Below are 26,338 nucleotides of genomic sequence, written 5' to 3'. Positions count from 1 at the left end.
GGAGAGTATACAAACAGTAGAAAGAAATCCTTAGTTGAGGAAACCAGAATCCCTGTCCTAGAACCAAGATTTGATTCAGATCTCTTTCAAAACCCCATCCCACCACTCCATTTATGGAGCACTGAGTAGATGACTAATGTACTAGTGATCATCTGTGATAGTCTGTGTCTTAGGAGACACTCAACCTTGAGGGTTTATATTTTTGTTTTTGGTACTGGAGATTAATCTCAGGAGTAATCACAGAGTCATATCCCCAGGCCTTTTTAGTTTTTATTTTGAGACTAGGTCTTTGCCAAATTGCTTGAGGGTCTTACTAAATTGCTGAGTTTGTGATCCTAGGGTCTCAGCCTCCTGAGTTGCTGGAATTACTAGCCTGAGCCACCACAACCGGCTGTTTTAGGTCATCTTTGCAGCTTATTATGACTCCAATGTGGAGGACTATAGGATCATCATCTATCAGGTAGGTGTTTTCTAATTACCATAAAGCATGACCAGGACATCACTCTCCTTAACTTGTGACCAGAGAGAAGGAGGCGTGTGCCATAGCCTGGCAGGTTCACCGTCTGCCCAAGTCTTCTCCTCTGCGAAAGAGGTTTCAGGTTTCAATTCTCCCAGGACCTCAAGACATCGCAGCTTGTGAGGTGCGGCTGCCGACTCCGCCTCTGCACCCCGATCAAGGCAGCTAGCGAAAGACAATTTCAAACCCAGGGCTGCGCACTTGGCCTGCCCTCGACCGAGGTTGAACGCGGCGGCGGAGACGGCTTCCAGCCTGTGCTAGCTGGGAGAGCTAGGAGGCGGCGATCACAGCTGGGCTGGGACTTCCTTCCTCCACCGCAGGACAACAAAACAACCCAGAGCCGGCACTGAGCTCTTGGCAGCTGTCTGAGCGAGACGCGCAGCGATGGGCTCCCTGCTGAGCAGCGACAGCAGCAAATCCTCGCCAGCCTCTGCCACCCCACGGGCGGTGGAGCGCAAGGGGGACCCCGAACTGCCGGTTACGTCCTTCGACTGCTCCGTGTGCCTTGAGGTGTTGCACCAACCCGTCCGGACCCGCTGTGGACACGTGTAAGTGTCTGGGGAGCTCGGCTTGCACGCCTACCCTCTGGGGAGGACGATGTTGGGGAAGCCGAAGGCATGGGGTGTGTGTGTGTGTGTGTGTGTACGTGTGTGTGTGTGTGTGTGTGTGTGTGTGTGTGTGTGTGTGTTTTAAAAGAAGCCAGCGCGTTAGAAAACAGCTGCAAGGATAAACCTCAAACCGCTGGGGGCGGGCCACGGGGAAAATGCCTCATCGGAGGGTTGCACAGAATTTCGGTAGGAGAAAACAAACAATCGGGCTACGCAGCACCCTAAAGCTGCCTCCCTCTGAAACCCAGGTGCCTACTCCAGAGATAGGGATCCAGGCGCTGGCCAGCGGAGAGCCAGGGCTTGCCAGCTGGTGGAGAACCAGCACACGTCCTGGCACAGAAAGGAAACAAGCGCTGGCCGCAAGGCTCCCACAAAGCAGTTTTCCCACTGGACTTGGTTGAACCGGCTGAAGCTTCTCTCCCCCCACGAGAACTCGAGTGGTTTTGTTTTGCTCTATCTGTGCACGTGCTGCAGAACCCTCACGGAAGCTGGGTGTCTTGAGCAATCGGGGGTCTGTGAAAACTGCCCTTCCATCTCAACCCCGCGTCCGTTTACACACACACACACACACACACACACACACACACACACACACCAAAGATCTTCAAGTCCAACTGGAGCATCTGAGTGACTTTTCTGAAGTCGTTGGACAACAACGTGGGACATGAGGCTTGAAGTTAGCACCAAACCAGTGATTGTAAGCCATTTAAAACCCAAGTGACAGGAGGCTGCAGATTACCTGCTTCATGCTCGCCTCTCCAAACTGAAAGTATGATTAAAATAACTTTCTTAAAAGCCACGGTACTATTTACTTAAAACTCAGTTGGTGCAAAGCACGGTAGTTTCTAAGAAGGGTTTAAAAGTTCCTATATAAAATCTGCGGGTCTTTAGCGAGAGCTTGAGTAGTAATGTGGTGGAAATTGGATCTGTAATTCGTGTTCACTGTTCACTTAGGAGAACTCCCCTCTTACATGGGTGTGAGTGTGGTTGCTGTTGTTGTGTGTGTACATGATGCACAGATCAGGAGTGAAGCCACTTAATGTCACCTGGTAGATGAAGCACAGGAGCAAAACCTCAGTTGCTTAAATGGGCTTTTGGCTTACCAAGAAAGAAGAAAAGGCATATTAAAAATGCAAACGTACAAAGTGCTTTTGAAAGGATTTAAGTGGTCCTTGAGAAGCAGTTTGCACCATTGCTCATCAGTGAGCCAGGGAGAAAAGTGTGCTGCCCACACATATTTAAGTAGAGTGCTCTGGGCATTATTTTGTGACTGTATTTTCAGGGCCTTTTTTTTTTTTTTTTTTTAGCTTTGTACTTTAAACTCATGGTTTAAATTTACCCCCTTTCTACTTATTGATGTTTCCAGTCATCCAGACATAACTCATTGACACAATATCCAAAGGCCAGTATGAAAGCAAAAAATGCTGTTGTGTAACAGGATAAAGTATGTTGATGAGTTCAGGATAATGATAACCTGAAGATAACTACATTAAATTTAATCTTTATTAGCATTAAGACTAAAGTGCCAAAGATGAACCATGAGTCTTTAGTTCCGTCTGTAAAACTGGAATGGGCATCTGGAGGTTGTTTTTTGAGTTTGGAATTTGGACACTATAATTTATTGTTTACAGTGTTCTGGCTTCTACTAAAGGGTAATATAAATTTGCAAAATGTCAAATTTTTAGTTTAATCTTTTTCTTTGTTAAAGTGAACAGGAAGCCAGGGACTGGAAAAATAGTCATAAAATAGCATAACAAAGGCTGGACAAACTGTCTTCCCTAACTTTACTGTTCTTTGTTTGGACAAATCTATGTCCATTGTTCTGGCTGTGGGCAGAATTTCCATATTCCTCCTTTTGGCAAATTTACTTGGGCTCCTTCCACTTTATAAATGTTAACCAGAGTCCCGTTTACACTGGAGACTGTGTGTTAACACCATTTGTGCACACTAAATGAATTAATCTTTTCCAATGAATATAGAAAATAAAGAAATGCAAACGGAATCTCTATTTTATTATTCCATATTGAAATTAGATTTCCAAACTTACTGAACTAAGTCTTTTTATTCTGGTTTCTGTTTACAAACCTATTTCAAGTCAAACAATTATAATAATGAAATGATATTCAGAATATGTATAGAGTACTTTATAAATTGTATTGTAACAGTAGAAACCGGACATTACAGAGCACTAGACTTAATTCAACTCTGCCACTAGCCAGCTATGCAACTACTCACTAAACTGTTGACTCTTTTTGAATCTGTTTCTTTTCTTTTTCTTGTACCAGGGATTGAAATCAGAGGTGCTCAATCACTGAATCACATCCCTAGTCCATTATTGTATTTGGAGACATGGTCTCATTAAGTTGCTTAGGGCCTCACTAAGTTGCTGAGACTGGATTTGAATTTATAATCCTCCTGCCTCAGCCTCCCAAGCTTCTGGGATTACAGGTGTGCACCACCATAACCTGCTCTCAGTTGTTTTTTATTTGTAAAGTGAGGTGAACAGTGCAATTTTGTAGACATTTAGAATATAAAGAAATTCCATATTAAAGATTAAGGGCTGGGGCTGTAGCTTAGTGGTAGAACACCAGCTTCTTTTGCACAAGGCCCTAGATTTGATTTCCAGCACAGAAAAAAGAAAGTTCAATTTTAGTATATGTGCTGCCGAAGCGAGCACAGAAAGTTCAAAATATGGTTTCTATTTCCTTCAGTCATTCAATGAGCAAAACACCCATGAACAGTTATTATTTGTTATTTCTGAATTTTTTGTTTTTTGGAAGCAAACTGGGCCACAAAAGATAAATCTATAACATTTCCAAGATGTCTCAGATAGTCTTACTTTTAGCTTTTTTCTTTTTCCTGTAGCAGACTTGAAGAAGCTTTTTTTTTTTGATATTTTATATTTTTTAATTGGCTTTGTTCATATTACTATATTAGTCATAAAAACATTTGGGGGAAAGGGCTTCTTAACTCTGAATCTTCTATTATCAGAGCTGGGAAAAGAGAGGCTAGATAAATTGAAGTTGTATGAATTGAGCTCAAAAGGAATTTGATTTACAGATAAAAGAAATATTCAAAATATTCAATTGCTGTCAGATTGGATATACAGAGAAACATATCAAAGACAACTCCCAGATTTTAAGCCCAGTGATAAAGAGAGGAGGAGAGTTTGACTCAGGAGGAAGTTAATGAACTTACAAATGGGCCTGTTGAAGATACAGTAATCCCATATGAAAATATCTAAGTGGAAATAGTCCAAAAATCCTGGGAGAATAGGATTAGAGAAAGAACTGGAGGGAGTTATCTGAGTAGAATATAGAGATTGAGAATGAGCCTAAGACGGCTGAGCACTAACTGGGCATTCGGTAAGGTCTAAAGAGCCACATCTCCAGTGAACTCAGTGGATATGACTGCTCTGTGTCACAGAAGGTGACTAATTTTACTTCAGTGAAACTGTCAAGAATAATTCTGAAGTGCTTTCAGGTATGTGGATTAAAACATTCCATTTGTGGTCAAGTATGAGCAGAAAATCCTGCCCAAAATTGCTGGTTCTCTAAGTAGAGTCTGAGTGTCTTCCTGGTGAGTTCTAGACTGATCTAGAAATATACATCAGTGCTTTCATTCCATTCCATTTCTTTTTTTTTTCTTTCTTCTTCCTTCTTCTTCTTCTTCTTTTTTTTTTTTTTTTGCAGTGCTGGGGATCAAACCTAGGACCTCAAGCATGCTAGGCAAGTGCTCTACCAACCCCACCCAGTGCTTTCATTCTTACAGGAGATGTTTAATCCCAAAGACTTCTTGTTTAACCTGAGATGAAAGATTTTATCCTATTATTTATTATAGATGTTTTTATCTACTTATATAGTATCTGTTAGTGGAGGTTCTCTAGAGAAACACCAATAAGGGTGTACATGTTAGTTTCCTGGCAGTATCATTGAATCTGTTGGAAAAAACTGACAGTCAATTAACAGGAGAAAAGGCACACAGTTTATTAAAGATCCAAAGGTGCTGGACACTGTGGAGCACACCTGTAATCCTGGAGGCTGAGGCAGAGGGATCGAAAACTCACAGCCAGCCTCAACAATTTAGTGAGGCCCTAAGTAACTCAGCGAGACCGTGTCTCTAAATAAAATATTTGAAAGGGCTGGGGATGAGGCTCAGTGGTTAAGCGTCCCTGGATTCAATCCCTAGTACCAAAAATAATAAATAAATAAATAAATAAATAAAGGCCCAGAGACATCACAGAGTGAACACCCAACAACCCAGTGAGATTCAGAAACTTACCCACTTTCTTCATAGGGAAGAGAGAAGGGAGACCTGTAAGCATATCTGGAAGGGTATAAAATATGCTTAGAGGAGATGAATGAGCTTAAAGAACAAAGTTTTTTTCGTTTCTGGGTATTGTGTCAACTCTAGGTTTCTTTTGGGTGGGGGAGGCAGGTACCAGCGATTGAACTTGGGGTCATTCAACCACTGAGCCACATCCCCAGCCCTATGTTTTATTTTATTTAGAGACAGGGTCCCAGTGAGTTGCTTAGTACCTCGCTTTTGCTGAGGCTGGCTTTGAACCCTCCTGTCTCAGCCTCCCCAGCCACTGGGATTACAGGTGTGTGCCACCACCCAGCCAACTCTCTGTTTCTTTCTAGTGCGTTAATCTAGAGGATCTGGCCTTTAGGTAGATAAGAGGACTTCAGAGAAAGTCCCTCTCTGTTTCAGAAGGAAAAAAGGAGTGGAAAGTCAGACTAGTTTTCAGACTGCTTCTTCAATTCAAAGAACTCAGTATGTCAAAGAATTATACTTTGGGGTATATAGATATTTTTATTCAGATACATATTTTTATAGTTATATGTATTTATATTTATATATTTCATATGTAGTTGAAGCTCAAACTAAGAAATATTTACATATTCTATATTATTACATATATTCATTTATATATATAGAAAAATATATATAAATATATAAGTATAAATAGACACTGATTCCTTAAAATCTTTTTTTTTTAAAGAGAGAGAATTTTAATATTTATTTTTTAGTTATTGGCAGACACAACATCTTTGTTGGTATGTGATGCTGAGGATCGAACCCGGGCCACACGCATGCTAAGCGAGCGCGCTAAAGTTTGAGCCACATCCCCAGCCCCCTTAAAATCTTATATATATATGGGAGAAGGAAAGGAAGGATATTTTTAAGGAACTGGTATATATTATCAAGGGTAATCTCTTACAGTCAACTGATTATAGATGTTAACCTACATCTACAAAATACCTTTAGAGCAACATCCAGGTAAATGTTTGACTAAACAGAGTACTATTATGAAGTTAACACATATGATTGACCATCACATTTATTAAATGAGTTTTGTGTGTGCGTGCACACATGATTATGGTACTAGGGAATTGAACCCAGGGGTATCTACCACTGAGCCATGTCCCCAGCCCTTTTTAAATTTATTTATTTATTGGTACTAGAGATTGAACTCAGAAGTGCTCTACATCACCAGTCCCTTTTATTTTTTATTTTGAGACAGGATCTCTCTGAGTTACTGAGGGTCTTGCTAAGTTGCTGAGCCTGGCCTCAAACTTGAAATACTCCTGCCTCAGCCTCACTAGTAGCTGGAATTACTGATGTGCACCACTTTGTCCAGGTATTAAGTTTTCCAGGGTTAGTAAAATCTGGTTACTAAAAACAAAAATTAGATCATTATTAATCTTTACCTGAGTACATTTCAGCATGCTACCAGGCAACTTGATTGTCTGTTAACAATGCACATAACCCTGCTGGTAGGAACGTACACACTGTTCTGTAAATTTAAAAATCTTTGTTTAAAGCTGGTGAATGATGATGCACATCTGTAATCCCAGCACTCTGAAGACTGAGACAGGAGCAACTGGAGCTGAACAGTTGCAGATCAGTCTTGGCAACATAGTTAGATCCCATTTCAATAAATAAGTGTTCATCAGCCGGGTACTATGGCGCATGCCTGTAATCTTGGTGGCTTGGGAGGCCAAGGCAGGAGAATTACTAGTTCAAAGCCAGTCTCAGCAAAAAGTGAGACCCTGTGTGTAAATAAAATACAAAAAAAAAAAAAAATAGGCCTGGGGATGTGGTTCAGTTGTCAATTGCCCCTGAGTTCAATCCCTGGTACCCTCCAAAAAATATTAATAGGGTTCATCGAGTTTTATCATTATCACTTTGGTTTGCCATGGGTTATTTAGTTAGATCTGTAATTGTATGGAGTAGATTAATTTATTGATCCAGTAGATGTTCTTCCAGGGAAAATGGACAAAAAATAAGATAATAGTGTTAAGCATGCAGTACACAGTTGGCCCTCCTTATCCACAGATTTTGCATCCTGGGTTTCAAAACAACTGTTATTTCTGAAAATATTCAGAAAAAATTGTTTGTACTGAATACATATGGGCTTTTTTTTTCTTGTCCTCATTCTCTAAACAATATATTATTTGTGTGTAGCATTTTATTGTATTAGGTATTATAATTCATCAAGAGATGATTTCTTTCTTTTTTATTTTTTGGTGGTGCTGGGGATTGAACCCAGGGCCTTGTGCATGTGAGGCAAGCACTCTACCAACTGAGCTATATCCCCAGCCCAAGTGATGATTTCTTTATTTTGAGATAGGGTCTCACTATGTTGTCCCTCCTGGCCTCAAAATCATGGTCTTCCTGCCTCATCCTGGAATTTAGTGCTGGAATTATAGGGGTGTGTACCACCACACCTAGTTTAGAGATGATTTAACATATACAGCAGGATGGGCCTACGTTATATACAAATACCACATACCATTTTATTTATTTATTTTTTGCGGTGCTGGGAATCTAACCCAGGGCCTCATGCGTTGAGACTACCACTATACCACTGAGCCACATCCCCAGCCTGATGTGCCATTTTCTATGAGGAACTTGAGCATCAGTGAATTTTGTTCCCCAACAGATATGAAGAGATGACTGTATATTGATGGATGTTAAGGGTTGGGAAGGAAAAAAAGAAGGAGAGAGAGAGAGAAGGCAAAGAAACAAAATGGAAAGTAAATGGGAGAGTTGCAATTTTAGAATATAAAGAAGTGCTTCTCAAATTGTCTACTGTAAAGACTAGGAGCAAGTGGTTCAATTCCCAGCACACACACATACACACAACAGTGTTTTTTTGTTTTGTTTTTTGTTAATTTCCAGCCCATCACTAATTTTGTAAAATAAATACAAGTCTTATAGGAAAATGAAAATCTAAGCCAGGTGTGATGGTGCATCAATACTCCCAGATACTCACTAGGTTGAGACAAAGGATCACTTGAGTCCAGTAGTTTGAGGCCAGTTGGGGCACATATCAAGATTCTGTCTTAAATAAATAAATAAAAAAGAAAAATGAAATTTTAAAACACTAAATATATATATATATATGTATATATATATTTTTAATAAATATTTTTTTAAAGAGAGAGAGAGAGAATTTTTTTAATATTTATTTTTTAGTTTTTGGCGGACATAACATCTTTGTCTGTATGTGGTGCTGAGGATCGAACCTAGGCCGCATGCATGCCAGGCGAGTGCGCCACCGCTTGAGCCACATCCCCAGCCCATATATATATATATATATATATATATATATATATATATATATATATGTATATATTACAAGCACTCATTTTAAAAATTATTAGGTTCTGGCTCAGAACTGAAATCTCAGAAACTCAAGAGGCTGAGGCAGGACGACCACAAATTTGAGGTCAGCCTCAGCAACTTAGTGAGACCCTTTCTCAAAATAAAAAGAGGATTGGGGATGTTGCTCAGTGCCGCTGGGTTCCATCTCCAATACTAAAAAAAAAAAAAAAAAAAAAAAATCAAAAGAACTTTAATAATCTTTAGGTTCAACGCAAATAAAATTACTGTCAGATTGCCAGTTGAGTTTTTAAATAACTCTCTCAATTTCCATACTTAATTAAACATGAATTTTTAAAAAAATGGGGCCTCGTTTTGTACAGGCGTGGTCTAGAGGAAGGAAGGAGGTGAGGAAGCTAGTTTGGCTGCAGCTAAGTGAATGAGGGGAGCAGTAGGGTGGAGTGGAGTTGGGGGCATTTATAAAAAGCTGGCCTTTTTCTCTGAATATTTTTTTTTTCCTTGACCAAACCACTCAAGTCTATAATTTTAATGTACAGCATGAAGTCTGCAATTTCTCACAATTCTCATCTGGCAATTAGAAAGAACTGGATCTGCACTTTCAGTCTTTATCATTAGGAAAGGGACCTCATTCATCCTCTGTCTGTCCACTGGGAAAGTCTGGTGATGGAAATTGACCCAACATAGAATCTGAGTCATAGGAAAAGCTTCAGAGAACACAGAACTACATGGTTGCCCTGGAGACCTCAGCCTGGATCACCTGGGATCTGGTCAACTGGGGAAACTGGCTACACAGGAGATTAGCGTGCACATTAACACCAGGATGAGAACTCCTGTCTCCAGCCACCTGTGTGGCAACCTCTGAACAAGTGACCTCTGACATCAATCAGTAAAAGGCACCAGCTGGGTCAGAGCCAAATGCTAAAGCCAGGTCCAGGCCAGGCCACCCTGCCCCTGCTTATGTCACTTCACCCAAGTAAGGGTTTTGAACAGAGATATGGCATGAAGTGACTTAATAGAATAGACTATAGGGAGGTGGCTAGGACCACGAGAGCGAGTTGGAGGCCACTGTCATAATCCAAGTGAGAGACTAGAACCAGATGTGAAGAGTGGATGGGGTGAGAATGGTGGAATTTTAGGAGTATTTAAAGGTGCTGCTACAAGATGGATTTAATGTGGTGTGTCAAGGAAAGTGAGGAAGCAAGATGACGTCAAAGTTGTCGACAACCAAGTGGAGACAGTGAGCAATAGATTGAATCTCTGAGTCTGAAGTTCAGAGGAAGACATGGATTATAGATAAATAAAATCCGTGGTCATGGCATATACTGGATCTAATCCATGAGACTGGTTGAATTTATCAAGGAGTAGACATGGTTAGTAAAACATAGATGTCTAAGCCTGTATAGTGGTGCTCACCAGTGTTCAGAGACAGGCATGGAAACTACAAAGGACCAGCCAAGAGTTAGGAGGAAATCAGATTGGATTCTGGAGGCCAAGTGAGTGATAAAATATTCAAGAAGGAAAGAAGGATTCACTCTATCTACTGCTGCTTAAAGGTCAAGAAGATGAAGATAAACTTGATCTTTCATTGGATAAGCAACATGGAGACCACTGTCATCTTGAGCAGTTTCGGTGAATAGCGGGCTCTAAAGCCTAACTAGAGTGAATTCATGAGTGCCCAGAGGACAGAATCAGAGACAGGGAATATAGAAAGTCTTTATGAGCTGGGCACCCTGGCACATGCTTGTAATTCCAGCAGCTTGGGAAGCTGAGACAGGAGGATCACGAGTTTAAAGCCAACCTCAGCAAAAGAGAGGTGCTAAGCAACTCAGTGAGACCCTGTCTCTAAATAAAATACAAAATAGGGCTGGGGATGTGGCTCAGTGGTCAAGTGCCTCTGAGTTCAATCCCTAGTAACCTCCTCCCTCCCCCCGCACACACACAAAAAAAAATCCTTTCATGGAGTTGGAAGGTAAAGGGAAGGAGAAAAATTGGGACAATTGCTCAAAATATTTGATCTATGATTTTCCAATAAATGACTTTAAGATGAAACTGCAGCTTAAACATAAAACATCCATGCTCTGATGATAGAACAAAAAAAATGCATAGAACACTTCTTCCTCCCAAGGTACTGGGATGTTACTTAAAATTAGATGAGTGAGGTCTTTTCTACTATAGTGATCTAAAAACTCGTCAGAGCCATTGTTCTAATAAAAGAATGCTACTTTCCACATTGCCACTTCTTAAGATCTGGCAACTTATTGTTTGATGGTTGCTGAATTAGTGAGTGACTCCAAAACAAAAGATGGTTGGTATAATTTGGTGAATGCCCCTTAAGAGGGGACCATCACTCCCCAGATGTCGGTCACCATATGCCATGTAGTTATGTATGTATTTTAGGCTTGCAGTTTGGGTAATAGTAGTCTTGTGATAGTTTTGAACCTCATCCACCACTCCTATAGGGTTATTCATTTGTGACTGTAGTGATGAGAATTTCAGAAAGATGTAATTAAGCTGGTCCACAATTTGCCTCCCCCCCCATAGTTTGACTGCTCTGTGTTTACTTAGCAGCATTAGTATTGTCATAGATGAATTAAACATTACTGACCTATTGAATTATGTATGTTCTCACAAACAGAACCTAAATAACGTGGCAGATTGAGTTTTACACAGAGATTCCTCTTAGGTTCTGGTTTCTGGTCCTTAGACCAGCAGCACTGCAGAATTTGGGACTTACATCAGATCTACTGAATAGGAACATGCATTTAAAAAAAGATCCCCAGGTGATTTTATCTTCTTTAATGTTTGAGAAACTGCAGCTACGTAATCCTATTTCATTTACTGTAAGATGAGGCAGTGTTTGAGGGTTATGAAGAAGCGCTCCTCTAAGATTTTAAGGGTAAAGAATAAAATTTAAATTTAAATTTAAAATCAATACATAGTGATACACAGAGATCTGCAGAGGCAAATTTTGGAGATTGAAAGACCAGTTCCCAGGCTGGACTTTGACTATGACCTAGTCAAATATATCAACACATCAGAGGGAATCTGGAGGCCATTCAAGGTCAGGGGGGCTCAGCTCCAAGAATTGCTGTACTTGGGCCTGTCCAGTGTCATCCATTAATGAAAAGGGAGTGAAGTGTTTATTCCCCGGGTGTTTATTACCCTAGAATGGAATATTCTAGCCGAGACTTTGTCGCTTTGAATAACAATAACAACTCCCTTTATTGTATTTCCATGTTCATGTTTACCAAGACAGGCCAAGATTTTAATTCAGCTTCACATTAGCATACCCACCGTGAGACAGCTTTATATAGAAGATTAGACCTGCCACGGGTTGCCAACAATGTCTTCCAGAACCACATTCGAAATCAGCTCTGGTTCGTCCTTATTTTGCCTTTCTTGTCCTAGACCCCAGGGACTCCGTAATGGCATCCCTTTCCTTTTAAAATCCATTTAGGATTTAGTTTTACCTCATCAGATGGAGCCCATAAATCTACCCAGGATCCTCAGCTGTCTTTTCCTGTTTCCTTCCAATGCTTTACTGACCTCTTGGTGGTAGGGGATTTTTGGCCAACCATTTAATTTAGGGAAACAGAAAAGGGTTCATAAAATAACAAATAGGAATGAGGTAATTAACTTTCCATCTGGTTTCTGAGTTGAGTCATTATCCAGTTCCTCCTTGATTTCCTCATGGATAGCTAGCTACAGTTTCACAGGGGTGAGATTCCTGCTGCAAATGAGTGGCAAGGGCCAACAGTACCCTCTGGAAGGGGCACCAACCCATGTGGCTTCCCAGGGATGAGATTCCAGAGTCACACGAGTCTAGTGAGACTAGCTGAGCAAGAGCAGCCAGAAAATTGTCTTTGTGTGAAATCTGATGATTCTGTGAAATCTGATGAAGCACCACCACAAACAAGATCAGGAACATTTTGTTTCTTGACTCTAAAAAAATTCCCTCCTAGCCTTTATAGTCGATTCCTTCTACCAACCACCAGCCCCGAAGAACCCCATCTGCTTCTGTCATCCAGTTTTAGAATCTGTGCAGTCAGTAGTCTTTTGTGTTTGACGTCTTTCACTTTGCATAAAAGTATTTTATGTCATTTGATGTTGGAACCCGTTTGCCTATGCTTCCAAATTAAATCCTAAATCTGCCGATTTACTACTGTCAACTGCTACTTTGCTGGCATAAACCACCATCCTCTCTAGAATTGCCTCTTAAAACAGACCTAAAACACCACTCCTTGCTATGCTCTTGTAAAACTGTAATCCATCTTTTTTTTTTTTTTTTGCAGAGGGCGAAGTGTACCAAGGATTGAACTCAGGGACACTGCCACTGAGCCACATCCCCAGCCCTTTTTATTTATTTATATCCCCAGCCCTATTGTATTTTATTTACAGACAGGATCTCCCTGAGTTACTTAGCACCTTGCTGTTGCTGAGGCTGGCTTTGAACTCAAGATCCTCCTGCCTCAGCCTCCCAAGCCACTGGGATTAGGGCGCTTCCACCACACCAGGACTCTTTCTTTTTATCTTTCTTCCTTCCATCTTTCCTTTTTTTAAAAAAAAATTTTTTTTTAGGAGGACTGGAGTTGAAACTCAGGGTCTTGCACATACTAGGCAAGCACTTTATCACTGAGCTACAGCACCAGCTCTTTTTATTTTTATTTATTTTTTTCATTGTTTTAGATTTTATTTTATTTTGCTATTCAAAGTATTGCTAAATTGCCCAGGCTGATCCCAAAGTTGCTATGCTGGTGCCTTAGCCTCCTGAGTAGCTGGGATTACACGTGTATATCATCACACCTGGCTTTTAAAATTTTACACCTGTACACCTTTTTTTGTTGTTGCTGTTGTTGTTCAGGGGATTGAACCCAACTCTGCTTTACCAATGAGCTACATCCTCAGCCCTTTTGCTTTTTTTATTTTGAGGAAGGGACTCACTAAGTTGCTCAGAGCCTTGCTAAATTTCTGAGGCTGGACTTCAACTTGTGATCCTCCTGCCTCAGCCTCCTGAGTTGATGGGAATGTAGGCTAGTGTCACTGTGCCTGACGACATCTGTACACTAGGGTGAGGATGTTGAATTCAATTCTCTAGCTCTCATAAGCTGAATTTGATTACTAATTTTAAGGAGGAAAAAAAAATTGTGTGCTTTTTAAAAAAATTTTGTTCTTGTCAGATATACATGACAATAGAGTATATTTTGAGTATATATACATGGAGTATAACTTCCCATTCTTGTGGTTGTCCATGATGTGGAGTTACAAATAACTGTGTATTCCTATATGAACATAGGAAAGTTATCTCTGATTCATTTTACTATCTTTCTTATTCCTATTTTCCCTTCTTTCCCTTCATTCACCTTTAATCCAATGAACTTCTATTCTCCCCCTGCCCCCGTATTGTGTGTTAGCATCTGTAGGTCAGAGGGAACATTCAGGCTTTGGTTTTTGGGGATTGGCTTATCTCAGTAGGATTGTCTCCAGTTCTATCCATTTACCAGCAAATGCCATAATTTAATTCTTCTTTATGGCTGAGTAATATTTCGTTGTGCATATATACCACAAGTTTTTTTTATCCATTCATCTGTTGAAGGGCATCTAGGTTGGTTCCACAGCTTAGCTATTGTGAATTGAGCTGCTTTATATGTTTACAAACATTGATGTGACCATATCACTATAATATGCTAATTTTAAGTTCTCTGGGAACATGCTGAGCAGTGAGATAACTGGATCAAATGATATCCATTTCAAGTTTTCTGAGGAAACTCCACACTGCTTTCCAGAGTGGTTGCACAAATTTGCAGTCCCACCAGCAATGTAGGAGTGACTCTTTTCCCCCACATCTTCACCAACATTTATTGTTACTTGTATTCTTGATAATTGCCATTCTGACTAGAGTGAGATGAAATCTCAGTCTAGTTTTAATTTGTATTTCTCTAATTGCTAAAGATGTTGAACTTTTTCACATATATTTGTTGACCCATGGTATTTCTTCTTCCATGAAGTACCTGTTCAGTCTCTTTGCCCATTTATTGATTGGGTTATTTGTTTGTTGGAGTGTTAAGCTTTTTGAATTCTCTTTATATACTGGAAATTAATGCTCTATCTGAGATGAAGGTGGCAATGATTTTTCTCCCATTCTGTAGGCTCGCTCTTTATGTTCTTGATTGTTTTTAAGGAGAAAATTTTAACCTCAAGTCTTTTTGAACTAAGTAGTTCTGCAGTCTTGTTTCTACATGCCACAAAGGAGGACAGACCTGTGGGCATTCCATGGCTTTTCATAGCAATATTTTTAAATGGTTTTTATATATACAGAATTAATACCTGTGGTCTCTTCTTAAACTCCATGGCTTTCTGGTTTTGTTTTGTTTGTTTGTTTTGGTATTGGAGATTGAACTCAGGAGCACTCAACCACTGAGCCACATCCCCAGCCCTGTTTTATATTTTATTTAGAGACCAGGTCTCCCTGCGTTGCTTAGTGCCTTGCTAAGTTACTGAGGCTGGCTTTGAACTCTAGATCCTCCTGCCTCAGCCTCGCAAACTGTGGGGATTACAGGCATGCACCACTGCGCCTGGCTGATTTCTCCATTTAATAGCCACTTTTATTGAGTGATTATTTGCAACTAAATTTTCATATGATGCAGTAGCATCTATATAGTGCACAAGTGTGTTTCATCCTACAGATAACACCCTTGTATAGAGGTTAGGGTGTTTATATGAGGAACTCTGAGGAAAAAAATGACTTGAGGTTACTATTTTGCACAAACATCCCCACTTTCATAAACATCAATAAAATGAGAAAGCCCAGCATCCGTTTACAATTATTATAGGAGAAATGGGTAAAGTGTACAAGTGCCTGCCACAGGGTTGCACCGGTATTTGTCTTCTGCTTGGATTGGCTTAAAACTTAAATCAGTTGAGAAAAAAAAGGTGGACACTTGTAGTTGAGAAAACAGAAATGTTATCTGCTTGCTCCTAAATAATTCATGTCAGACTTATAGGTCTTGAATTTGAAATATTAACGTTGAGTTGAAGGATTGGGGATGTAGCTCAGTGGTAGAACCCTTGCCTGGCATGATGAGGCTCTGGGTTCCATGCCCAGCACTGCCAAAAAACCCCAAAAAACAAAAACATATAGATCTCAGTGGTGCAGTGTTTGCCTAGCATGCTCAAGGCTCTGGGTTCTATCCTTAGCACCTCAGAAGAAAAAATATATTTGAGTTAACATTTAAACCATTTGTGTGTGTGTGTGTGTGTGTGTGTGTGTGTGTGTGTGTGATATATATTTGTTTGTTTGTTTCCTTTGGTGCTGGGGATTGAACCCAGGGACTTGTGCATGCAAGAGAAGCCCTCTACCAGCTGAGCTATATCCTCAGCCCTGTATTAAATACCCTTTAAGACTACATTTTGAGAACCAATTCTTAGAGACTCAGAAATATGCAAGGGCAGACTGTTTCTTAGAGTTTACAATTAGCTAATGTTGAGAGAAGTAAAAGGTAGTAGAGACTAAGGTCTCTGCTCTAACTGGGGCAGCCATTGAGGTGGAATGAATGGTTACTGTTCTTTGGATCAGAAAACCCCATCTCACCACCAATTGAAGCCAGGTACTTTCTATTTACATGATCTTACAAAATTAGCTCTGTGTACCTCAGTTTCTTTGTCTATAAATGGAAATTGTGATCTTTCTCAGGGTTTTCTTATGGTTAAATGAATTAAAGTATGTGAATGTGTTGACGTTTTGAAAAGGAGTCAGTGAATTCAGTTTGAAATGATATCAAAATTGTCACCAAACAAGAATTAAAAACAGAAAGAAGAGTAGAAACCTAGGCTGATCTGGGATTCTAGGTAAAGAGCAGGGCAATCCTATCAATTTGCTGCTGCTGAGACTTTGTGTCATTGTCCAGTACTCAACTTCCAGAAAGGGTTCATGCAGCCTGGCCTGCATCCAGTGCTCACATCTTCAGCAGGCCGCAGTTGGCACCTTGATTAAGGTTCCACTGAGGTTGCATCTAATGGAAGTGGGGTTGCTTCTGCAGCACAAGACGCTATTGGAAGAAAAATAAGACACTATTGGAAGGGAGTGGATGCGGGGTTGACAGAAGCATCAGGATAATTCTAGCACTAAGCAACTTTAAGTATCCCTTGTGTGTTTAAAATAATTTAACAACAGACTCAGAAGAGAGCACTTTTAAGAATCACTAATGGCTAATATAACTGGGAGTTCAAGGAAAACCAAAGAGCAAGAAGAGTTTAGAAGCTATCTGTGCTTGTCCATTACTAAAATTGATCATCAGAACACATTGAAATGTTGCCCAAATGCCCATTGGCAATACAATGGGAAAGAAATTTTGTTACATTCACACAACAGTCTTTACCAAATTAGAATGGACAATCTCAAGTACTCACAGCACATCCCTTAATCACAGTATCGAATTGAAGAAGGCAGATCGGAAGACTACACATACCAAATGATTCCATTCATACAAGGTACAACATAGCAAAAATAAGTTTTGCTGTTAGGATTCAACGATTATAGTCACAAAGGATTATAGCAGGAATGGCAAAGCTGTAAGTCTGCAGATTGGTACATTTAATAAATATATTATAACATTTTGTATATTAAAGTATAGATACTGTTTTTATTGTTGTTGTTGTTTGGTACCAGAGTGCTTTACCACTGAGCCACATCCCCAAAGTCTTTTTATTTTTTTATTTTAAGACAGGGTCTCACTAAGTTGCTTAGGGTCTTGCTAAGTTGCTAAGGCTGGCCTTGAACTTGGGATCCTCCTGCCTCAGCCTCCTCAGATACTGGGATTACAGGCTTGGGCCACTGTGCCCTGCTTAATTTTTTTTTTTTTTTTAACTCAGTGATTACATGGGAAAGATCAGAATTGTGACTGGAAGGCAGCAAGAGGGGAGATTCTGGGGTGTGGTCATGCTGTACGTGTATGGGTATGTTCTATTGGTGGGTCACATTTCATTGAACTATATAGCTTCAATATGTAAACTTTTCTTTTTTTTTTTTTTTTTTTTTTTTAAAAGAGACAGTGAGAGAGGAGAGAGAGAGAGAATTTTAATATTTATTTTTTAGTTCTCGGCGGACACAACATCTTTGTTGGTATGTGGTGCTGAGGATCGAACCCGGGCCGCACACATGCCAGGCGAGCGCGCTACCGCTTGAGCCACATCCCCAGCTCCCTGTAAACTTTTCAATATGTATGACATATTAACCTTTTGTATTTGGTGGTGTTGGAGATCAAACTCAAGGCTTTGGGCATGGTAGGTAGAACCCCACCTCAATGAGCTACACCCTTGAAAAGTTTTAAGTTTTTTTTTTTTGGTTACCGGGGATTGAACTCAGGGGCGCTTGACCACTGAGCCACATTCCCTAAATAAGATACAAAACAGGGCTTGTATCTTATTTAGAGACACAAGCCCTGTTACGTATCTTATTTAGAGACAGAGTCTCACTGAGTTGCTTAGGGCCTGGCTTTTGCTGAGGCTGGCTTTGAACTCCCAATCGTCCTGCCTCAGTCTCCCAAACTGCTGGGATTACTGGTGTGCAACACCGCGCTTGGCAAGTTAAAATTTTAATATGTACTAATACTCCCAGATAGATATTAAGTGCTGAATAGTTTAGGAGGTACCTGATCATGCTAATGTATATAACTGTTCTGAAATGCTCATTTCAATTTCATGTACACTTAGCCTTCAACAGCTTCTATAAATAAGTCAGGATTTTCTGTGAATTATATTAAGATTTTATTAGGATACCTCTAAATAAGTCAGAGAATATATTTCTTGACTCAGAGGTCATTCCTAAAGTGGTGACTTTGATTAGTTAATTTTCAATATCAAGGAATGACATTAAAATGATTTTCAAAAGAATTATAGTCAGCTAGTGGCACCTGCTTGTAGTCCTTGCTAATTGGGAGACTAAGGCAGAAGGATTTTTATTTTAAGGCTATCCTTGACATCATAGTGAGACCCTATCGCAAAAAAAAAAAAAAAAAAAGAAAAAGAAAAAAAAAGAAAAAAGAAAAACCATGCCTGGTATTTTTACTTATTTGACTTGCTGCTATTTTCTTTCTTTCTTTCTTTCCTCCTCCTCCTCCTCTTCCTTCTCCTCCTCCTCCTTCTCCTTTTCCTTCTTCTTCTTCTTCTTCTTTTTTTTTTTTTTGGTGCTGGGAATTACATCCAAGTCCTGGCACATACTAGATAAAGTCCTCAACCACTGAGCTACATCCCTCCAACCCTCTGCTATTTTCTTATCCAATGCACACACACACAAAAAAACCCCACAGACCAAAGACCAATTTTACAACAATTTGAGGTAAAGTAAGATTAGGGAAAAGGAAAAACAATAGTTATTTTTTAGTTAGTTTTTAAAAATCACTTATTTTTCAATTTTTAAAATTCATTAAATAGTTAATTAATTTGGGTAACAGGGATTGAACCCAGGGATTCTTAACCATTGAGCCATATCTCCAGTCTTTTTTTATTTTTAATTTTAAGATAGGATCTCATTAAGTTGGTTAGGGCCTCACTAAATTGCTGAGCCTGTCCTTGAACTTATGATCCTCCTGCCTTAGCCTCCCGAGTTGCTAGGATTACAGGTGTGTGCTGCCAGCCCCTTTCTTTGAGTTAGTGGGGTTTTGTTGTTGTTGTTGTTGTTGTTGTTGTTATTGTTTGTTTGTTTTTTTGTTTTTGGTATTGGGGATTGAACTTGGGGGCACTGGACCACTGAGTCACATCCCCAGCCCTATTTTGTATTTTATTTAGAAACAAGGTCCCAGTGAGTTGCTTAGCACCTTGCTTTTGCTGAGGTTGGCTTTGAGCTTGCAAACTTCCAGCCTTAGCCTCCTGAGGTGCTGGGATTATAGGCTTGCACAACTGCATCGGGCCTTGAGTTAGTTTTAATGCTCTTTGCTCACCCTGTATTCTTACTTTTGTTTACATAAATGCAAGTACTTGAGGTGAGAGCGTGTGATCTCAAAGAAGTCTCACCAGGAAGGTGAGCCATTCTCTGGGAAGTGTAGGATGCAAGTGGACCTATATTTTTGGGTAGTATGGTTGATAGTGCACATTGAATTACAATTGACACAAACACATGGTGGTGGCTCTTTTATGTCATTCAAGGAAAGTGACATATTCTTGGTTTGTTTTGGGTAGATTCTGCCGTTCCTGTATTGCTACCAGTTTAAAGAACAACAAGTGGACCTGTCCATATTGCCGGGCATATCTTCCTTCAGAAGGAGTTCCAGCAACTGATGTGGCCAAAAGAATGAAATCAGAGTACCAGAATTGCACTGAGTGTGACACCCTGGTATGTGACATGCACATGTTCACGGTTACTGGCTTAAGTGACTGAAAAAATTACCACTTTTCCTGTGCTTTTCTTTTCTTTTCAAATATTTTTTAGTTATAAATGGACACATTGTCTTCATTTTGTTTATTTATTTTTGTGTGGTGCTGAGGATTGAACCCAGTGCCTCACATGTTCGAGGTAGGTGCTCTGCCACTGAACCACAGCCCCAGCCCACCTGTGCTTTTTTGTGGTTGTTTTGTTTTGGTACCAGAGATTGAACCCCCAGGAGTGATTAACCACTGAGCCACATCCCCAGCTCTTTTTATTTTTTATTTTGAGAGTCTCAAAATGTTGCTTAGGACCTTGATAAATTGTTGATTTTGACGTTTCGATTCTCCTGCCTCAGCCTTCTGAGCTGCTGGAATTACAGGCAAGCGCCACTGTGCCTGATTTTGCCTTTGCTTTTGATTCGATTCTACTCAGCTTTTCTAACTGCTTTATCTCATTCTTTTTACTGGCATCTCTCCGATTTCATATATACAGGAAGCAGATGAAACAGACCCCTGTACTATGTTTGCCTAACTTTTCAAAAAAAATTTTTTTCACCAAAAACTACTGGGGGTTGAATCCAGGGACATTCTACCACTGAACTACATCCCCAGCCCTTTTTTTTTTTTTTTTTTTTTTTTTTTTGTGCCTGGGGATTGAATCCAGGGTCTTGCACATGCCAGGCAGACACTCTACCACTGAGCTATATCCCCATCCTCAGCCTTTTTTGTTTTTCATTTTGAGACAGGGTCTTGCAAAGTTGCCCAGACTGACCTTGAATTTGCCATCCTCCAGTCCAACCTCCTGAGTAGCTGGGCATATTTCCACCTATATTATTCCGATCCCTGTAGTCTTTATTGATCAATTCCTCCTGGTTGTAATTTTCCACCTTTGGCACTATACTAGTCTGATCAGATAACATGAAGTCTTAGAGTCCATGTAAAAGATTCTAGATTTTGCTCTAAAGGCAATAGTAAGCCATAGAAAGAATGTGAGCATTTGAATGCCAAAATGGAGCTTATATTTTAAAGATAGTCCTCTAGTATGTGCATAAGGAATGAGTTTGGAGAGGATGAAAGGGAACCTTGGAATCAGTTAGGTGGCTATTATGCTAGGTCAGGTAAGGAAGCTGGGTCAGGACGATGCATTCAGGTATGGAAAAAGAGATTGTTTCAAGGTATAGTTAGGAGATAGAATTGAAGGAAAATGGTATTTGACTGGTGTCATTAAATGAGAGAGGTGAGATTAATAATTAAATAATTAAATGACATGAATAAATGAAGGTGCTAATAAGGTATCAAATTTGAAGAGGAATCCACAGAGATATGTTTGGATATGTTAAGCTTGAGCTGCCCAGGGGAGATGCTGGGAGGGTGTATAGACTCCCAGTCCAGAGATCAAGAGATTTCTTTAGGGAACCTCTCTTGATGGTTAAAATCCTTTTTTTTGTTTTTTGTTTTTTTTTTGTACTAGAGATTGAACCCAGGGGTGTTTTACCACTGAGCTGCATCCCAGACCTTTTTATTTTTTACTTTGAGACAGAGTTTCACTAATTGCTGGCCTCAAACTTGAGATCTTCCTGCATCAGCCTTCCCGAGTCCTGGGGTTATAGGTGTGTGCCATTGCACCCAGCTCTTGACTATTAAATGTAAACTGGAGCCCTGTCCCACTTTTCCTTAGAACCTCGTGCTCTCTCTTTATACTACTTACCACTCTTTTGTGTTTTTTTTTTTTTTTTTTTTTTTTTAGTTCCATTAGGGTAAAAATGTTGGCTATTTTGCTGATGGTACCTGTGCCCAGTCTTTGAAACTTTGCTCCCATCATCCAGAATAGGAAAATAAAATTATCAAAATGGAATTTTAGAAAAACATTAAGCAAATGAAATCTAATTCCAGGAGTCTATATACAGGACTGTTCCTTGCTTCTCTGAGTCAGACAGATTGGGGGCCAGCTGAAGGGTTAATAGAGATGGAGCACATTTCTTCAGCCACGAGCTCCTGAAAAATTAATTCTTTCTTTTTAAAAATATTTATTTATTTTTTAGTTGTAGTTGGACACAATACCTTTATTTTATCTATTTATTTTTATGTGACACTGAGGATCAAACCCAGGGCCTCGCACGTGCTAGGCAAGTACTCTACTGCTGAGCCACAACCCTAGCTCCAAATGAATTCTTACTGTGGAGGCAGAAAGCCCCTGGAGCCAGAGTGCTGGCATCTTAGCTCTTTAGCTCCTGAGGAGGACAGACCCCCTGATTCTTTCTGCTTGGCCTTCCTGTTGGGTGGGGCCCTCATCCTCTTCGAGTAGGCCATTTCCTTCTGCCTTGTTGCCCCAGAAACCTAGGTGGCTTACCTTCATGTGTCAGCCACAGCTGGGGCCTGGGTAGCATAGCACCTCCTCCAACATTGTACCACCACCTGCAAGTTGGCTCATAGTCAGGGCAATGCATTTTATATGTTAATATAAAACTTTTTGACTATTTATGTAATCTGTTCATGGCTACCTGACTAGAATTTATGCATGGTCTTTGGGGTTCAGACACCCTGAGATCAAACACTTAATTCTCTCAATGCACTCAGTATGATTTTGAGCAAGTTATGAATCTAAGTTGTAGTTTACCTTTTTGTAAAATAAGGAGGAAGATAATGTTGCTACAGAGTTGTTGTGAAGGTATATGATAGAAATGTGTCTTTTAGCATAACATCTGGAATATAGTAAAGTAAAAATCAAAAGCTTTTTACATTTTGGAGAAGAGATTATCGCTTATTTTTACTTATTTTTGTCATCATATAAAATTTAGCATGTACAAAGTCAAGCTCATGGTATTCCATCACCCACTTCCTTCCCTCACCATTGACATCTGTCAGCAACAACAGCATTCTCTGCATTATCCTGGGTAGAAATCTTCTTCCTTTTTTCAACCACCACCCCCATATATGATTAGTCACACGGATTTTGATTTATCTTTGAGGAACTTATTGCATATGTCTCTTCTTTTCTATGCTATTCCTGTTGCCAGGTATGCTGCATCTTTCTATGGCCATTTTAGACTTGGCTTATTCTTCAGAGTCTGGGTCAGACTGCCACTTCTCAAGGCCTGGCCATGGTATCTCACTGTGCCCTGTTAATTTCCTGTGTATCTGTGCAGCCTTCTTTCTCTGTTAGATTACCAGCGAGAGAGAGAGAGAGAGAGAGAGAGAGAGAGAGAGAGAGAGAGAGAGAGAGAGAGAGAATTTTTTAATATTTATTTTTTAGTATTTGGCGGACACATCTTTGTTTGTATGTGGTGCTGAGGATCGAACCCTGGCCGCACGCATGCCAGGCGAGCACGCTACCGCTTGAGCCATATCCCCAGCCCAGGCATGTGATTTATGTTTCTTTTGCCATCGCAATGTACAGTGTTTTAGATAATTTTGTGTGTAGACCACGAGCTTATCAATTCATCGATTTGTATACAGTTCCCAGATCAGCAATTTTTCTGAGGAATACTTATCTTTTTGAACAAAGAGTTCAAAGAAAAAGACATGTTTGTTAACAGAAGTAGTAAGGAGATTAGAGGACTTTAATGTGTAAAGCTGGATATTAAAGGTTGTAAACACATCTGTAAAACAATCAACTATGTCAGCCCTTGTTTTTATGTTTTAAACAGATATTGTAAAGCAAGGCGTATGGTTTTACTTTTTTACTATCTTTTATTTTGCCTTTTGTTCAACAATGATAACTGTTTCCTTGACACAGTAAATTTCACATTTGAGGCTGAACTTCCGCAGCTTGGGTAAAATGAAGCACAGCGGGTTGACTACTGTACCACAGCTGTACAAAGCTTCCTTTAGTACAAGATCTTATCAGAGTTCTAATGAAACCTTTGGTAGAATGTGTGTTATGTTAGCAACAGATGCCTCATGGTTATCATCTCTGAATGTATGTCTGTAGGAACAAGGGCTCTTTATTCTGCATTAATAAAAATGCACTGCAAGATCTGTTTTTTATGTTTGCTCTTCATGGGACCATTAAGTATGCTATGCATTGTGAATTCATATAGTGCTACTGGGTATGTTATAAATCCATGGTATTTATATCTTTACCTAAGGCACAGGGTTTCTTACCATTTTTTTTCTTTGGGTACCAGGGATTGAACTCAGGGAGACTTGACTACTGAGCCACATCCCCAGCCCTGTTTTGTATTTTATTTAGAGACAGGGTCTCACTGAGTTGCTTAGCACCTCACTTTTGCTGAGGCTGGCTTTGAACTTTCGCGATTCTCCTGTCTCAGCTTCCTAAACCTGGGGACATCTCTAAAATTCATACGTTTATTTTTCTCGCCTCTCTTTACTTCTTTTCTGTTTCTTCTTCCTTCTTAAATTTTTTCCTTCCTTCCTCCTTTCTCTTTTTCTTTACCAGTTTTCTTTCTCTTCTTCTCCCCCCCCAATCTATTTATATAATGGCATGCAAAAAACAATTTTCAGTTACTATACTTCTTTTCACTTTAAAAGAATAATACTTTTTAATAAACATGTAAGTCGTCTAAGTATTGGAGAGACTTAAAAATAGCATTATTCTTCGTCATGCCTCACTCTGTGGTACTGTTTCATGAATGCATCCATTTATTCAGCTGACCTGCTGGTATGGTTTAACTTGAAAGTTATAAAGTTGGGTCATACAAAACTCCTTTTCAACAGTAAGCTTATTTTGAATTTGCTTTTCTATAGGTTTGCCTCAGTGAAATGAGGGCTCACATAAGGACTTGTCAGAAGTACATCGATAAGTATGGACCACTACAAGAACTTGGGGAGACAGCAACAAGGTTTGTTTTAATATAGCATAATTTAGGACTAAATTTGATCTATCTATAAAGAATTTATGATCTGGAAAGTTTGACATTTTTTATTATGAAAATATGGGGTTATGATTAGGTTCATCACCGTAATACCTGGTGCAGGTGATTGTTTGTTAATAGTAATCACTGTCAAAGAATTTTGTTCTATTTTAAAAGTTGCATAGGGGAAACCAACTGGAGACATTGGGGTAACTTCCTCAAACGAGTTTGTATTAAGGAAGACCAAAAATAGAATGCAGAACTTAAATTTCTGCTAGGCTCTGTTCTCTAATAGATTCCTGAAGTAGTTTGTGATTAAAAGATTATGCACCTTTACTCTTTTCTTTTTTTGGGGGGGTGGGGGTGGGTACCAGGGATTGAACTCGGGGCACTCAACCACTGAGCCACATCCCCAGCCCTATTTTGTATTTAATTTACAGACAGGGTTTCACTGAGTTGCTTAGCACCTCGCCATTGCTGAGGCTGGCTTTGAACTTGGGATCCTCGTATCTCAGCCTCCTGAGCTGCTGGGATTACAGCTGTGCACCACTGCACCCGGCTCATCTTTACTCTTTCTTAAAATACTATTTTATTTCTTTACATGTGAGTTGTAACTTTTTTTTTTTTGCACCATATATTCAACACAGGTGTACTTCACCATTGAACCACCCATTGAACCACATCCCCAGGCCTTTTATTTTTTGAGACAGGATCTCACGAATTTGCTTAGGGCCTTGCTAAATTGCTAAGGCTGGTCTTGAAATTGCAATTCTCCTGCCTTAGCCTACCAAGTCACTGGGATTCAGGCCTGCATCACCATGCCTAACTCATCTTTATTCTTTCTTTTTTTCTTTTGTGGTACTAAGGAGTTAACCTAGGGGAGCTCTATTACTGACCTATATCTCCAGCCTTTTTATTTTTTATTTTGAGACAGGGTCTCACTAAGTTGCACTGGCGGCCTCAAACTTGCAATCCTCCTGCTCCAGCCTCCCGAGCTGCTCAGATTATAGGTGTGCACCACCACACCTGGCTCATCACCTATCCATCTCAGCTCCTTCTCTCTCATATTGCTAGTTTCCTTTAGAAGGAAGTGGCATCTCAGTGTATCTTCTAACAAGGGAAGAACAGGTCTGGGACAGGTATCATGATTCCTTTGCCTTTTTGGTTGGGTGATCCCTATGTGGGGCTGAGGAAGGGCGGAGGTGGTAGTCAGTGTAACGGAGGACATTGATTATTAACTATTTTTTTCTTTAAAAAGGAAAAAGAAACAAATCACTGATGGGAAAGATAGTTTAGTTGTATCAGAGTAATTAGAAAATTTGACGTATGTCCCTGTTAACAAAATTAAGAAGTGATTTGTAATCTTTTGCTTAGGTCATGGCTTTGAAACCATTAAATCTACTTACGCA

The 26,338-nt window shown here is 39.9% G+C and overlaps 1 protein-coding gene and 1 non-coding gene across 3 annotated transcripts in view; one reads left to right on the top strand and one right to left on the bottom strand.

The window, feature by feature from the left end:
* The first annotated feature begins 225 nt into the window (after positions 1-225).
* The window catches only part of Rnf125 (ring finger protein 125), a 41,027-nt gene continuing 14,914 nt past the window's right edge, over positions 226-26,338 (top strand). Inside the window, exons 1-3 of one of the 2 annotated variants that reach the window (XR_005728915.2) lie at positions 226-1,065; positions 19,930-20,083; positions 24,823-24,917. Coding sequence is in view for 1 of the 2 variants with exons in the window: in XM_005337455.5 (XP_005337512.1) it covers positions 902-1,065; positions 19,930-20,083; positions 24,823-24,917 (413 nt within the window). In the remaining variant the exon portion in view is untranslated. The remainder of the gene's footprint in view (positions 1,066-19,929; positions 20,084-24,822; positions 24,918-26,338) is intronic. The other variant, XM_005337455.5, reaches the window with a different exon arrangement.
* On the bottom strand, positions 7,657-7,729 carry Trnav-cac (transfer RNA valine (anticodon CAC)). The gene has a single exon. It is a non-coding gene; the product is annotated as a tRNA-Val (tRNA).

The sequence above is a fragment of the Ictidomys tridecemlineatus genome, chromosome 13 (assembly GCF_052094955.1).
Source record: "Ictidomys tridecemlineatus isolate mIctTri1 chromosome 13, mIctTri1.hap1, whole genome shotgun sequence".
NCBI classification, from domain to species: domain Eukaryota; kingdom Metazoa; phylum Chordata; class Mammalia; order Rodentia; family Sciuridae; genus Ictidomys; species Ictidomys tridecemlineatus.
Note: the sequence above shows the minus strand (reverse complement) of the source record. Positions and strands in the feature narration are given on the sequence as shown.